The sequence below is a fragment of the Pomacea canaliculata genome, linkage group LG9 (assembly GCF_003073045.1).
Source record: "Pomacea canaliculata isolate SZHN2017 linkage group LG9, ASM307304v1, whole genome shotgun sequence".
Lineage (NCBI taxonomy): Eukaryota > Metazoa > Mollusca > Gastropoda > Architaenioglossa > Ampullariidae > Pomacea > Pomacea canaliculata.
The window spans coordinates 5,316,753-5,327,899 of record NC_037598.1 but is presented as its reverse complement, the minus strand read 5'-3'; the positions used below and the strand labels follow the sequence as shown (position 1 = coordinate 5,327,899).

Sequence of the window (11,147 nt, the reverse complement as noted above, 5' to 3'; positions counted from 1 at the left end):
TGGTAAGACCAGCATTACCCTAATTATCATTTTCTTTCTCTCCATATTTCCGTTATTACAATGAATGCATATTAAGCTAGATTTAGTTTCTTTTATAGTCAAATGAAAAATGAATGCCTAGATTAAATTAACTCATCAGTTACACTTTATATTAATTGAAGTTTTTTTTTTAACACTTCAACATAATGATAACAATAGAACCGTTCGGATTTCTCTTCTCTTTCATCTTCATTTCTGCGTGCAAAATTACTTGCTTAAACTAATCTTTTTTCAAGAAATAACAAAAGCATAACTGGTTAGAAACAGAAATATTAGACACTTTTCCCGACTGATTAGTCATAAACGTTTTAAATGAGTTCAACTGTAACAACCGATGCTCAAACTTTTTTTTAACAAATGAAATGAACATGTCAACAAAGGTATACTGTATACATATATATGTATGAGGGTGTAAATAAGCTTACCAACGTGCAATACTTGTAACGATACGGATACTTGTGAGCAAAATTGAAAAGCAAACAGTGATTTGTATCATTAACCAAAGTAACTGACATATAACAAGAACTAAGAAAACAAATCCAAAGAAGAAACATTAGCTGCAGCGCACAATGTTATTATATAGATATGGCAAGATTATAGCATGAGCTATATATATATAAAGCTACAATACTTTCATTTGACCTTTCAACCCCGACTGTGAGCAATAAAAATATCTTTAAAAATCTGTGCACACTAAACTTGTTCAGTGCTTTCAGGGCTGACGGGAACATACAACACTCGAGACTCCTCGCTCTCAACTGTTTCCATTTTCTTCTCCACGTGGAAGGACTGCCGCTTCCTCCGCCGCACTGCACGAAGCAAGCACGTGACAAGCACGGCCAATAGCAAGACAGCAAGAATAGGAAGCACCGTCACCAGAACGTAGAACCCCGTATCAGATCCACCGTCTTCCACCCTAGTGACGTCATCCAGGTCGCCCTCATTTGTGACCTCGTCAGGGTCTCGCACGCTTGTGAGTGACACGATGTTGGAGAAGTCTCCGGTGTTGCCTACGTCATCAGTGGCCCTCACACACAGGAACAGGGTGTCGTTGTCGTCCAGCAGGTCGAGAGAGATGTTGACGCGTTCTCGGCTGCCGGCAGGTTGTGGTGGTTGTAAGTTGCGCAGATACGTTTGGTTGACCTCTGACCACATCGCTCCTGCAGACGATGCGAGATGGAAATCTCGAGTGAAGTGGAAGGTGTAGTGTGCCGCTGTAAACATAAAGGGTTAACGTGAGATTCCTGAAGATTGCAGTTGAAATGAGTTGTGACGTCAGCAAACAATCACCATTAGAGTCCGTATTCATGTATCTTGTTTATCACGTGCTACAAGAAGCCCGTGCTGAGACACAAAGGATGCAGACGACGCCTCCTCACTCACCTGTGCCACGGTCCATGTCACCTCCAACGGAAGTCCACTCGAGCTCGGCCGTCCCGTCTCCGATATCGTCGTTACTAACCGTTAGATCAGTGATGCGTGACGGCGGTATCAAGTCTGGTACTGACGTCACTCCCGGGGGAAAACCACTCACGCTGAACACCCCACCTGACGTCACGCGCTGGAATCGGCCGAGTTCTTCTGTGACCAGCTCCTCGATACTTTCTGGTGTCAATCAATGGGAAATAAAAAAACGTTAAAATAAATTTTACTGATAGAAATTGTCAATAAATCAAAAGATGTTGCAGACAAGTTTTATCTTTGTAGTTGTGAAAATTCTGGTATTTATCATACAGTCAAGGGTGTTGTTACCACTGCGGCCGGGGATGTAGGGCTTGTATAGGGACTAGTCACAGCAAATGGGGACCTGTTCCAGAGCTTTCTACAAAAGGTTCGGAAGAGAGCGGACCACGGGGACAAGGGTATGCGTGGCGTTGTGATGCCAGAGGGTTGTTTTGTTGTCCACTCGGGAGTGTTGCGTTACTGTGCGGCGCTGTATGTGCAGTTGTTCTCTAGGTTTTTTCCGCTTCGTATTTTTCTCATTTTCTTTCTAATTGTTATTGTGCACGTCGTAGTAGCTGTAAATAAACTTTCATTTGTATACTTTCCACACGATTGTTGTTTTTGCTCGCTACGTGAGTATGAGTGTTCGCCGAGTGTCTTTGACAGTGAGCGTGCCTGGGAGCGTGAAGTGATTAGAGCCCGATTACCCAAAGCGACATTGTGTACAATTATATTAATTGTGTACACATATACCAACGGCTACTTACCCACTGTGTCGACTTCCAAAACTCCGCTCGAGCCTCCTCGACCTCCGACCACCACGCTTGTGACCCCTTCCACTCCTTCGACCTTGACCTTAATTCCGTAGCGTCCATCTCCGGAGAGGTCTTTAGCCAGAATGTAGGCAGAGTAGATGCCATCATCCTTAGTGATGTCCGAGCCTGAGGATAGCATTGACGAAAGAAGCGCGCTCATTTTCAACATTAGTGTGCAAAGCCCTCTCATGATTTCTTCTGCATTTCATCTCGCGTACAATGAGAAAATGAGGGAAGAGACAGACACCTTTCATGCTGTAATTAAAACTTAGGACACAATGGTTGAAGGTAAAGACAAACTACTTTCAGTCTGATTCTATTTTACGACTTCTTACCAACACCATTGTCAAGGAGCTCAATCTGCGTAGGTCCAGACTGCGGCCTCTCGATGATGGCGACGACCTGTGAGTTCAGCACCGACGACCTGCCACGGGTGACCTCCGCGTAAATGGCCAGCTTCTGGTCAGGAGCAAAGGCTAGACTGTGCTCTTCCGGTAGCCACGACAGAACCTGAATGACGTCACTTCCGTCACTGTTTGTACTTGACTGTACGGTGACAACAACTTGGGACTCGGCTCGAGTGGTGAGTACGTGATAAAACCACGTCCCGTTCTGAAATAGCGAGAGAGAAAGTCACACAGGACGTGATTGTACATCCATTTCTAGAAGACAGTCTTGTATAAAAGGTAAGTTTATTCCATGGAGTCTTTGTTAGAAGAAAAATTTTCAGAACTAAACAAGAATGGAATGAGCTAGTAGCCTAGCGAGAAGTTTGAGCTTTAAGAGGACAGACATGGATGTCAACAAACCTCCACAAACTCCGACAGCCGGATTTTGAGTATTCCTGGAACGTCCGTGACGTACAGCTGAGGATGAGTGTCACGTGATATTCTGACGTTACCTGGTCCTGTCAGGTTAACTTTCACGGGGCTTGTGAAACTGACGGAGACTATGGTGTCCTGACCAAGTGTTGGGTCCACATAGAACTCTCCTGTCAGCGGAGAGCTGGAAGAGACACTTCCGGCTTCTGTTTGTAACTGCAGCATAAGACGATGATGATAATTGAGACGACGACGATGATGATTGGCTAATAGAAAGAATGTAGGACCCAATATGTACAAACTGGCATATCTTGTAAGAACTGTACCAGGCTGGTGTTACAAGACAACACAAGGTAACAGCATCACTCCTCTACCATTATGGTTGTCCACGTGTAAGGCGGCGTTCATTCTTCCATGTAGCGGTTAAAAACTCTAATGACAATTTTTCTACGTGCAAGAAAAGGAAAAACAATCAGATCGACGAGCAACATGACCTCTCTGGGTCTTCATGCGATAAGGGCATGTGATCTTTGTATGTGTAGATTAAAAATGACCAAAATTAACCTCACCAACAGGGGAACTTTGGGATCGTGCGTAAGACCACCAGAAGTGGCTATCGTTGCCAAGCTGTCAATCATACCAGTTGAGTCCTTGTTGCCAATGTCGAAAAACGACTGACCACCAGAGCTAGTAGATATGCTACCCATTCGAGGGTCTGCCTTCTCGGTGACACTGATGGTATGGACCACAACAGATTTTCTAAGGACCTCCGGCATGACATCTTCGGCATAGGGCCTCTCGTTTTCTTCGCCATCAGAGATGACGATGAGTGTTCCACCAGAGGGATTGTCCATCCCGCGATGTAGCACCTGGAAATGCATCCACATGCGTCATATATTTAAAACCCCTTTTTCCATCTTTAAGGACCACTTTTATTTTCATATTTGTAACACACAGACTCAAAGAATCTAGACACCAACTACTGAGCAGTTTTACTAAACCTTGAAATAACATGCATACATTTTATTTTAACAATGCATGTGGATATTTCCAGCTCCCTAATTGTTTTACTCTGATTTCTTTGACAAAACCAAAACCATGGTCAGCTATAGTGTTTTGAGACTGATCCGATTTTACTTAAACATCGGGAGAAAATGCCAAAGGTCGCATGAAGAGCACAGAACACCTGCTCATACCTGGAGTCCCAAGCGAAGACCTGCCCCGATGCTGGTTCCTCCATTGGCAACAGTGGGTAGCTTTGAGATCAGGCTCTTTCTGTCTGCGTCTGTCTTGAGTGTCCGAAGTTCTGACAGTTCACTGGCACCGCTGCTAAATCTCACGATTCCCAAGCTGCCTCCAGGCTCCAGCAAGTTTAAGATCATATTGCTGGCCGCATTATTCATCTTCGTCAGGCGGTCCTATGGACATCGTGACACGCAGGCTAATATTCGACTGTTTGTAATCAGCAGTGAAAAAGTTTTTGACAAGATGAAATATTGGCCTTTGCATGTTCTTTAAGTCCCTAGGTTTCGATTGTTTTGTGATGATATACAGATGATATAAAAAGGACAATTTAACCACTTTACAAGCTGTGAAAAATCTGCAGGGCAAGTTTATCATGGCCGGACATTTCGATAATCACTGACAATTGGTTGAAAGTGTCTGTCTGTTGCTGTAACAGTATTGCCCAAGCACTCAACAAACTTAAAGTTTTGCTTATTTAGTGAAACCTCATACAGTAATGCAAGGTAATTATGTAAGACTTGCGTTTGGCTAATTGCTGGCGTTTAACCAACATTTTCATTGTCCATTTGACTTAAACCAATACAAAAATAAAGAAGAAACCCCGAAGATGTGGAGCAAAAAGAAAAATATATTACAACTTTGTATATTTAAGAATCATCCGTGTACTTACGTCAGTTTGCATGCTACCGGAAGTGTCCAAGACGAGGACCTTCCTTTGCGGCTGTACCTGTACGTACTTGAACTGGATGGGTCGAGTCTCTCCAAACGATCCCAAAGGACTTTTCACTAAAATTATAAAATAGACCCCTCTTTTTACTTTCTGTTTGTCTATCTATGTCAGGAGATTAAGGAGACAGGCATTATTTTCAGATCGCTAGGATTTCACTAAATGCACAAAGGAAATGAGTGTTCAGATTATTTTATACACTAAAATACACACCCACAAGTCTCTTAGCTTCTTTGGGCATTTTATTAAGGACAAGGGCAGTCCAAAGTAATTTGTCTCCCTCAGTCCTGGTGTAAAGACATAACCTTGTGAAGGGTCGATCCAATAATCTCTCTTTCTTCTCTCCTATCTATTCTTCCTTTCTCTTTTTGTCTATTTAAAGGTTTATTTGTGTTTTGATTACCCTACTTCCTGCAATTTACTTGCCGTTTAGCGTGAACACAAAATATCACTTGGAATCATTTAATGCGTTTTTCATGTCAGGTTTAGTATTGTAAATGGATTTCTAATTTTAGTTTGAAATAAATTTATAATATATAAAGAACGTATGTGTGTATAAATAGAAAACTTAAATTTTGCGGACATTTTAAACTTGTTGATTTATGCAAAAAGTTAATCCTGGAATGTTATATCTAGCCTTTTCACACTGTTTTTTGTCGCTTATAGCTGACAGCAATTTGATGAGAATCTTTACACCAAATGGCCATGAATCGAAAGCATAGACATTTATCAGTTTTAGATGTGTGTGTATGTGTGAAAATAGCACCACTCACTTTCTTTGAAATCGCTATGTTCGGACATCACTTCCCATGCACTTTTGAGGTTGCACAGTTGGTTCTGTTTGTTAGGGGACAGAGTATTGTGCCGAAGGGATTCGTCTGAAGAATTGGGATGATCGCAAAACTCCACAACCTTTTATTAAGACAGAACAAGAAGAAAAAAAAATAAATTTTGAAATAAATTTTAAAATAAAAATCCAGAAATTAATAAAGTTGAAAATCATGATGCTCATTTCCGTGAAATGATTGAAGTACTAAGAAGGAAACTTCGTTTTATTCGTGATTTAAAGCGATTGTCTTGTAGCCCGAAATTATAGAAGAAGATTGAAGATATACAGAGAAGATTGAAGAAGTCAGCATTTATCATTTACGATATTTCTCTAGTGTTTTAGTTTAACCGAATAATATATAAGCATGCCCCAGATGTCAATGTTGATTAAATAAACCTTTGTCTGTGGCCCTATTTTCTATAAATGTATCGTCATCAGGCGCCATGAAGTCAGTCTCTATTTCCTGTTTTGTTGGTGTATTTTCTTCTAGTCATTGAAAGGTCGACAACCTCTAAAATCTGTAAACATGAGAACTCACAGTCGGTATGTAGTGCGTGTACATAAGGGAGGCCACTGGTGTGAAGCCCGGCTCAGGGTAGGCCTTGCGTACGAAGACGTTGGGAGCTACTTCCACCACAGTTTCCTTAAATAAGGCCTGATCAGTGCACCTGTGACAGAAGAACCAGGAGACATTGGTTGTCATGCCCGGTAAGAGGTCACTGTGGTGCATGGACAAGATGAATGTAGCAGATGAACAATCTGTACACACTAATTACAGTAATATAACGACATTCATTTTTCTAAGGAAATGTCAAGACTTTATACAACTTTTTAGTTTTAGCTAAGACTACTTTTTTTACTAATACAAAGATCATCCCTAAGTTTAATTTTTAAGTATCAGGTATTGATGTTTAAAGACAAGAAAGAAAAAACTCCAAAGGATTTGCAGACGAGCCATACAGAGAGATAATCCTTGGCTGCTTCGCTGCATATTTTTGCCTACGTCTCTGTAGACTTGTGTTACCTGGCTTTTTGTTTTTTCCCTTGTTTGTCGCGGTATGTGGACCCTATCCCTTTGGCTGTCGAATATTCATCAAAGAGTCCCCAGCGCAGGTGACCCCACTCGTGTACAATAGTCTTCCCTGCAACACGTTCCGCCGGACAGTTACATCCTGACACAACCTGAGTCACACTGTTCGGACAATTTCTAAGGTCTCTGGATTAGTAGGAGATGGAGAAAGGCTTCAAAAGAGTCCTCAATAGGGTTTTGTCAGTATTTCAATTTAGTATGCATCTAGTAGGAGCCTTCTCGTGCTCTCTCTGTCTCACACACACACACATCTATATACCCCTTACACACAACACACATATGGGTGATTATAACAGTTCTTCATGGATGTCTATTTTTTTTTCTTGGGCTGATCTCATTCGATCTTCACAGCAGACAGGCTGGCGCCATGACGTCATCATGACGTGACCTTTACCCCGCGGTCCCCACTTGGCGCTGACGGAGTTGTTGGTGATGTAGGCCGGCGTGAGATGCATGTAACGGCCCGGCTTGCCGCATCCCTCGGGCTGTCTGACATAAGGGGCATCGCCATACTCATTCTTGCTGTTGCTGATGAGGATCTGAAACCAGAAAATATCTACCATTACATGAAATCACACAGCCAGACGCTTATATAGTTGCTCGCATCTTTCTCGAGCCCTGGCGTGTGCTTACAAAACATCCGGAAGGCACCGGAAAACGCCGTCGATGACCCTTCGCTATAAAAGTCGTAAAGGTACACATCAACAAAGTCTGTCAATAACTAGATTTTTATGGTCCGTGTGGTTCTTTCAATAAAGGTAAGCTGTTAACCTGCTCGGGGCTATTTTCAAGGATGTTGATGACACCGTAGCTTGGGCTCTGTGTCCACGTTTCTGGGAGGACGACGATGAACTCTTCAAAATACACCTGGTGGCGTGTCGCTCGAAACAGCACTTTGGAGGCGTCGGTCAGACACTTCTGTAAAATTCAAACAGTATTTCACATCTGTCAATCTGTATAATTTTCTGCAACGGCGATATTAGACTAAAGATTAAAGCTTATCTATACCACATTCTTCTGTTCAATATCATGAAGGTATTGGAAAACTCACGTGAATTTAAATGTTCATATTGTAAGTGGTGACTGTAAGTGGGACATAAAATCGCCCCAAAATTAAGGTCTAGTCTTGAATGGTCGACACGTCTTCGAGCAAAAGAATTAAAGGGGTCGCGTGTACAAGCTTTTGAAAAGCGTGGGGGAGACGGGTGAAAGTGGTTAGCCACCCAAGCGGGAACACCTGTCCAGCGGAGGTGTTAAGTTTGTGGTAAAGGGACCGGTTACTCTTGAGAAAGAGGGAGCATAAACATCCGGGGACTTTAGGCACATGGCTGACGAGATTTGGTATAGGGAAAGATCTTTCTTCTCCGCCCCGCTACCTGTAGACAGGGTTAGGGCCAGCCATTGGTCACAGGGATGTGGTCTTCCTTTTGTTCACGCTGGCTAATGATGATTCGTTGAAAGATGCCTGGTGCAGGTGATCATGCAGTAGCATCCTTTGTTGTTGTTGTTGCTGCTGCTGTTGTTGTTGTCGTCGTCGTCGTCGTCATTGTTGTTGTTTTGAGTGTGTGTATGCGTGACAAAGACATTGTGTGTGTTTGTGAGAGAGAGGGAGGGAGAGAGAGTATGTTGGCGAAGTGACGACGGGCAACTGGAGGCCTGCTACTCCCCTCATCACAAGCGTGCAGGTGAATTCGTCAAACAACAACACCAGTCAAAATTAACTGCCAAAGCTAAGCTAATGTACGTAGGTATGAGAGTGCGTGGCTGATTAAACGAAAGTCAACAGCACTGTAGCATTGGAAGTACGGACAGCACGAATAGCACTCTTGACCCTTTTATATGAGAGAAATTTTTGTATGTACAATAAACAACTTTATTGTTGTACTTTAAGTAGCACATCGTTAAATCTTTTTAGGGGAAAAGTAGGGTTGGGGGATCGTAAGCCAAGTGGCGAGATTTAAAGTGACTGACAGGTAGACATTGTACTTAACTTTCCCCTGGGGGAGTCAGTTAAAGATGGTAGTAAAACTTATGTCATAACTGTCACCCAGGTGTCCAGCTTAACAGAAATAATGTTTATGACAAGAGACCACAACAACACTTAATGTGTTTATGTGTTTATCTGTATTATAGATTAGAGCCTCGGCTTGAAACTAATGCACAAATGAGTATTTTGTGTGTCTCATTTTAAGACTTCTGAGGATATCATTCTTGTCAACACTTTTTTAAGTCTTAAGCTCGGCCTTTACAACAACCGATAAGCCAGAAAGATAACTCAGCTAGACTTTAAGATTCGTCCTGAAAAAATTGAAGTCGAAACAAAATCTGAACTGTTTGGTAAGATTGCAACCTCTGAGCAAGTATATTATAATGATAATGAGATTGAAATTTTAGACAACTGAAAAAGCAGAAGCTTCTATGTACAAATTTATTCCTCCTCCTCCTCCTCCTCACAATCATCATCATCATCATCATCATCATCATCTGTAAACACGTCGCCATGACAACAGGTCAGAGAACTTCTTACCTCCAGTTTGTTTAGGAGATCCTGGTCCTCTGGAACGTCCCGGCTGATGAGGACAGTAATTCCCTTGTACCCGCGATTCTCCAGCATTGGCCTCGCCCGACATAAGTTCATCACCGTCATCGTCACTATTATCGTCAGCATTATCTGAAATACTACATCAGGCTTACTTCTGTTGGTTGTCCCAGCAGCCATTGTTACTGACTTCTCGTAGATGTGTCTTTATTGTTGGGTCAATGACGTCTGTCGATGATTGTTCCCTGAAGACAATAAGTTGTTTACATCAACTTGTTTAGTGACAGAGGTGTGAGGTCAAGTTTTCTTCAAACCTGTGGTGACGGCAACTTAGTTGATCGGCTTCCTGATCTTGTCTGACCCTCCCTTATGTCAACACAAGTAATGTTTCTTTGGACTCGCAGATACATCTATATCCGCTCATAACCCTGCATACATCCTAGCGGTTATGTGTATCGGAGTTGCGCATAATGACAACACATCAGTTGTGTTGCTCAACATTCAGGCTGCGTTCAGTGAATGTCCTGTGTAACCAGTACACGGAGGTGACTACAGCAACTTAATGTCAAGTTTATCTTTTGGCAACAATGGTTTGACTGTCACAACTTTTCCTTTAGCTTGTGAGTTATACACTCACCACATCCATTGCAATTGCTTTGGGCATATTTGTCCTCACATCACATTTTGTTGTTTTACAAATAATCTATGGAAAACAAATCCTCTTAGCCACTCCAGTGCAGGTAAATTTTTCCATGTGGTATACAAGACCACGGACAATCTCATTTCAATCTTTGTTCTACACACTCACCGTTGTAGCAGGTGAGACAGGATCTGACAAATGCGTTGAAAGCGGAAGAGGTTGCCTGTATGACCCTGACCCCCGCGCGGCGTGCGCCTGCAGTGTCGCCCTCCAGTTTGAGTCCCCGAGGACACGTTGACCCACTTGTCATTACACTGTACTTGATTACCACCAGTATTTAAAACAGCATGTCAATCCATTGAAGTGCTGGGTCGCAACTACCTGTACAGTTCCCCAGATCACATGACTTGTGGACGCCTCACCCCTTTTAGCTCTCTCAAAAAGCCTTTTACATCAACGCCTACATACTTGACAATATCGGCATTAAAAGCTTCTTACTTGAAGAGTCGGCTTTTCTCGTGTTTGCAATCAATTCACGTTTATGAGAAAAATGTGTGGTGGTAAAAAAAAAAAATTTCGTTGATATCCTCGTCAGCTATGCCCATAATTTTATGCTTATCGCTTAAAGGCTAACCCGAGAGCAAAAATATTTTCAGTTAAATTATTTGAGTTCATTGCCGACCACTAGTATCTCTAATCTAGGCGAGGGACTTTGTTTTCGTCGCGCAAGGGACCTCGAGATTACTTATGTGACCTGGGGGTCAAGCCACAGGTTTTGGGACCTTCGTACCTGCCGACCTCCTGCTCCGAAATCGACCTTAATGGAGAGTTAATTATGAACCAGGGAAACATCAATACCCCAGGGTTTGCTTTATGTCCGCTCAGTATCTACAGCAGCTCTCTGAGGCCATAACTGTGGTCAGTAGATAAGATAGGGACCGCTAGGTTAGCAGCCGACT

The 11,147-nt window shown here is 42.6% G+C and overlaps 1 protein-coding gene across 1 annotated transcript; it reads right to left on the bottom strand.

The window, feature by feature from the left end:
* Positions 1 to 203: 203 nt before the first annotated feature.
* On the bottom strand, positions 204 to 10,640 carry LOC112571985 (calcium-activated chloride channel regulator 1-like). The gene is made up of 14 exons (XM_025251447.1): positions 9,537 to 10,640; positions 7,781 to 7,927; positions 7,404 to 7,548; positions 6,944 to 7,061; positions 6,458 to 6,587; positions 5,864 to 6,002; positions 5,034 to 5,149; positions 4,315 to 4,536; positions 3,688 to 3,987; positions 3,107 to 3,334; positions 2,633 to 2,909; positions 2,250 to 2,423; positions 1,423 to 1,644; positions 204 to 1,253 (listed from the first exon to the last, which is right to left on the bottom strand). Exons 1-14 carry the CDS (start codon positions 9,726 to 9,728, stop codon positions 733 to 735), a joined length of 2,931 nt encoding a protein of 976 aa, XP_025107232.1. The 5' UTR covers positions 9,729 to 10,640; the 3' UTR covers positions 204 to 732.
* Positions 10,641 to 11,147: the final 507 nt, after the last annotated feature.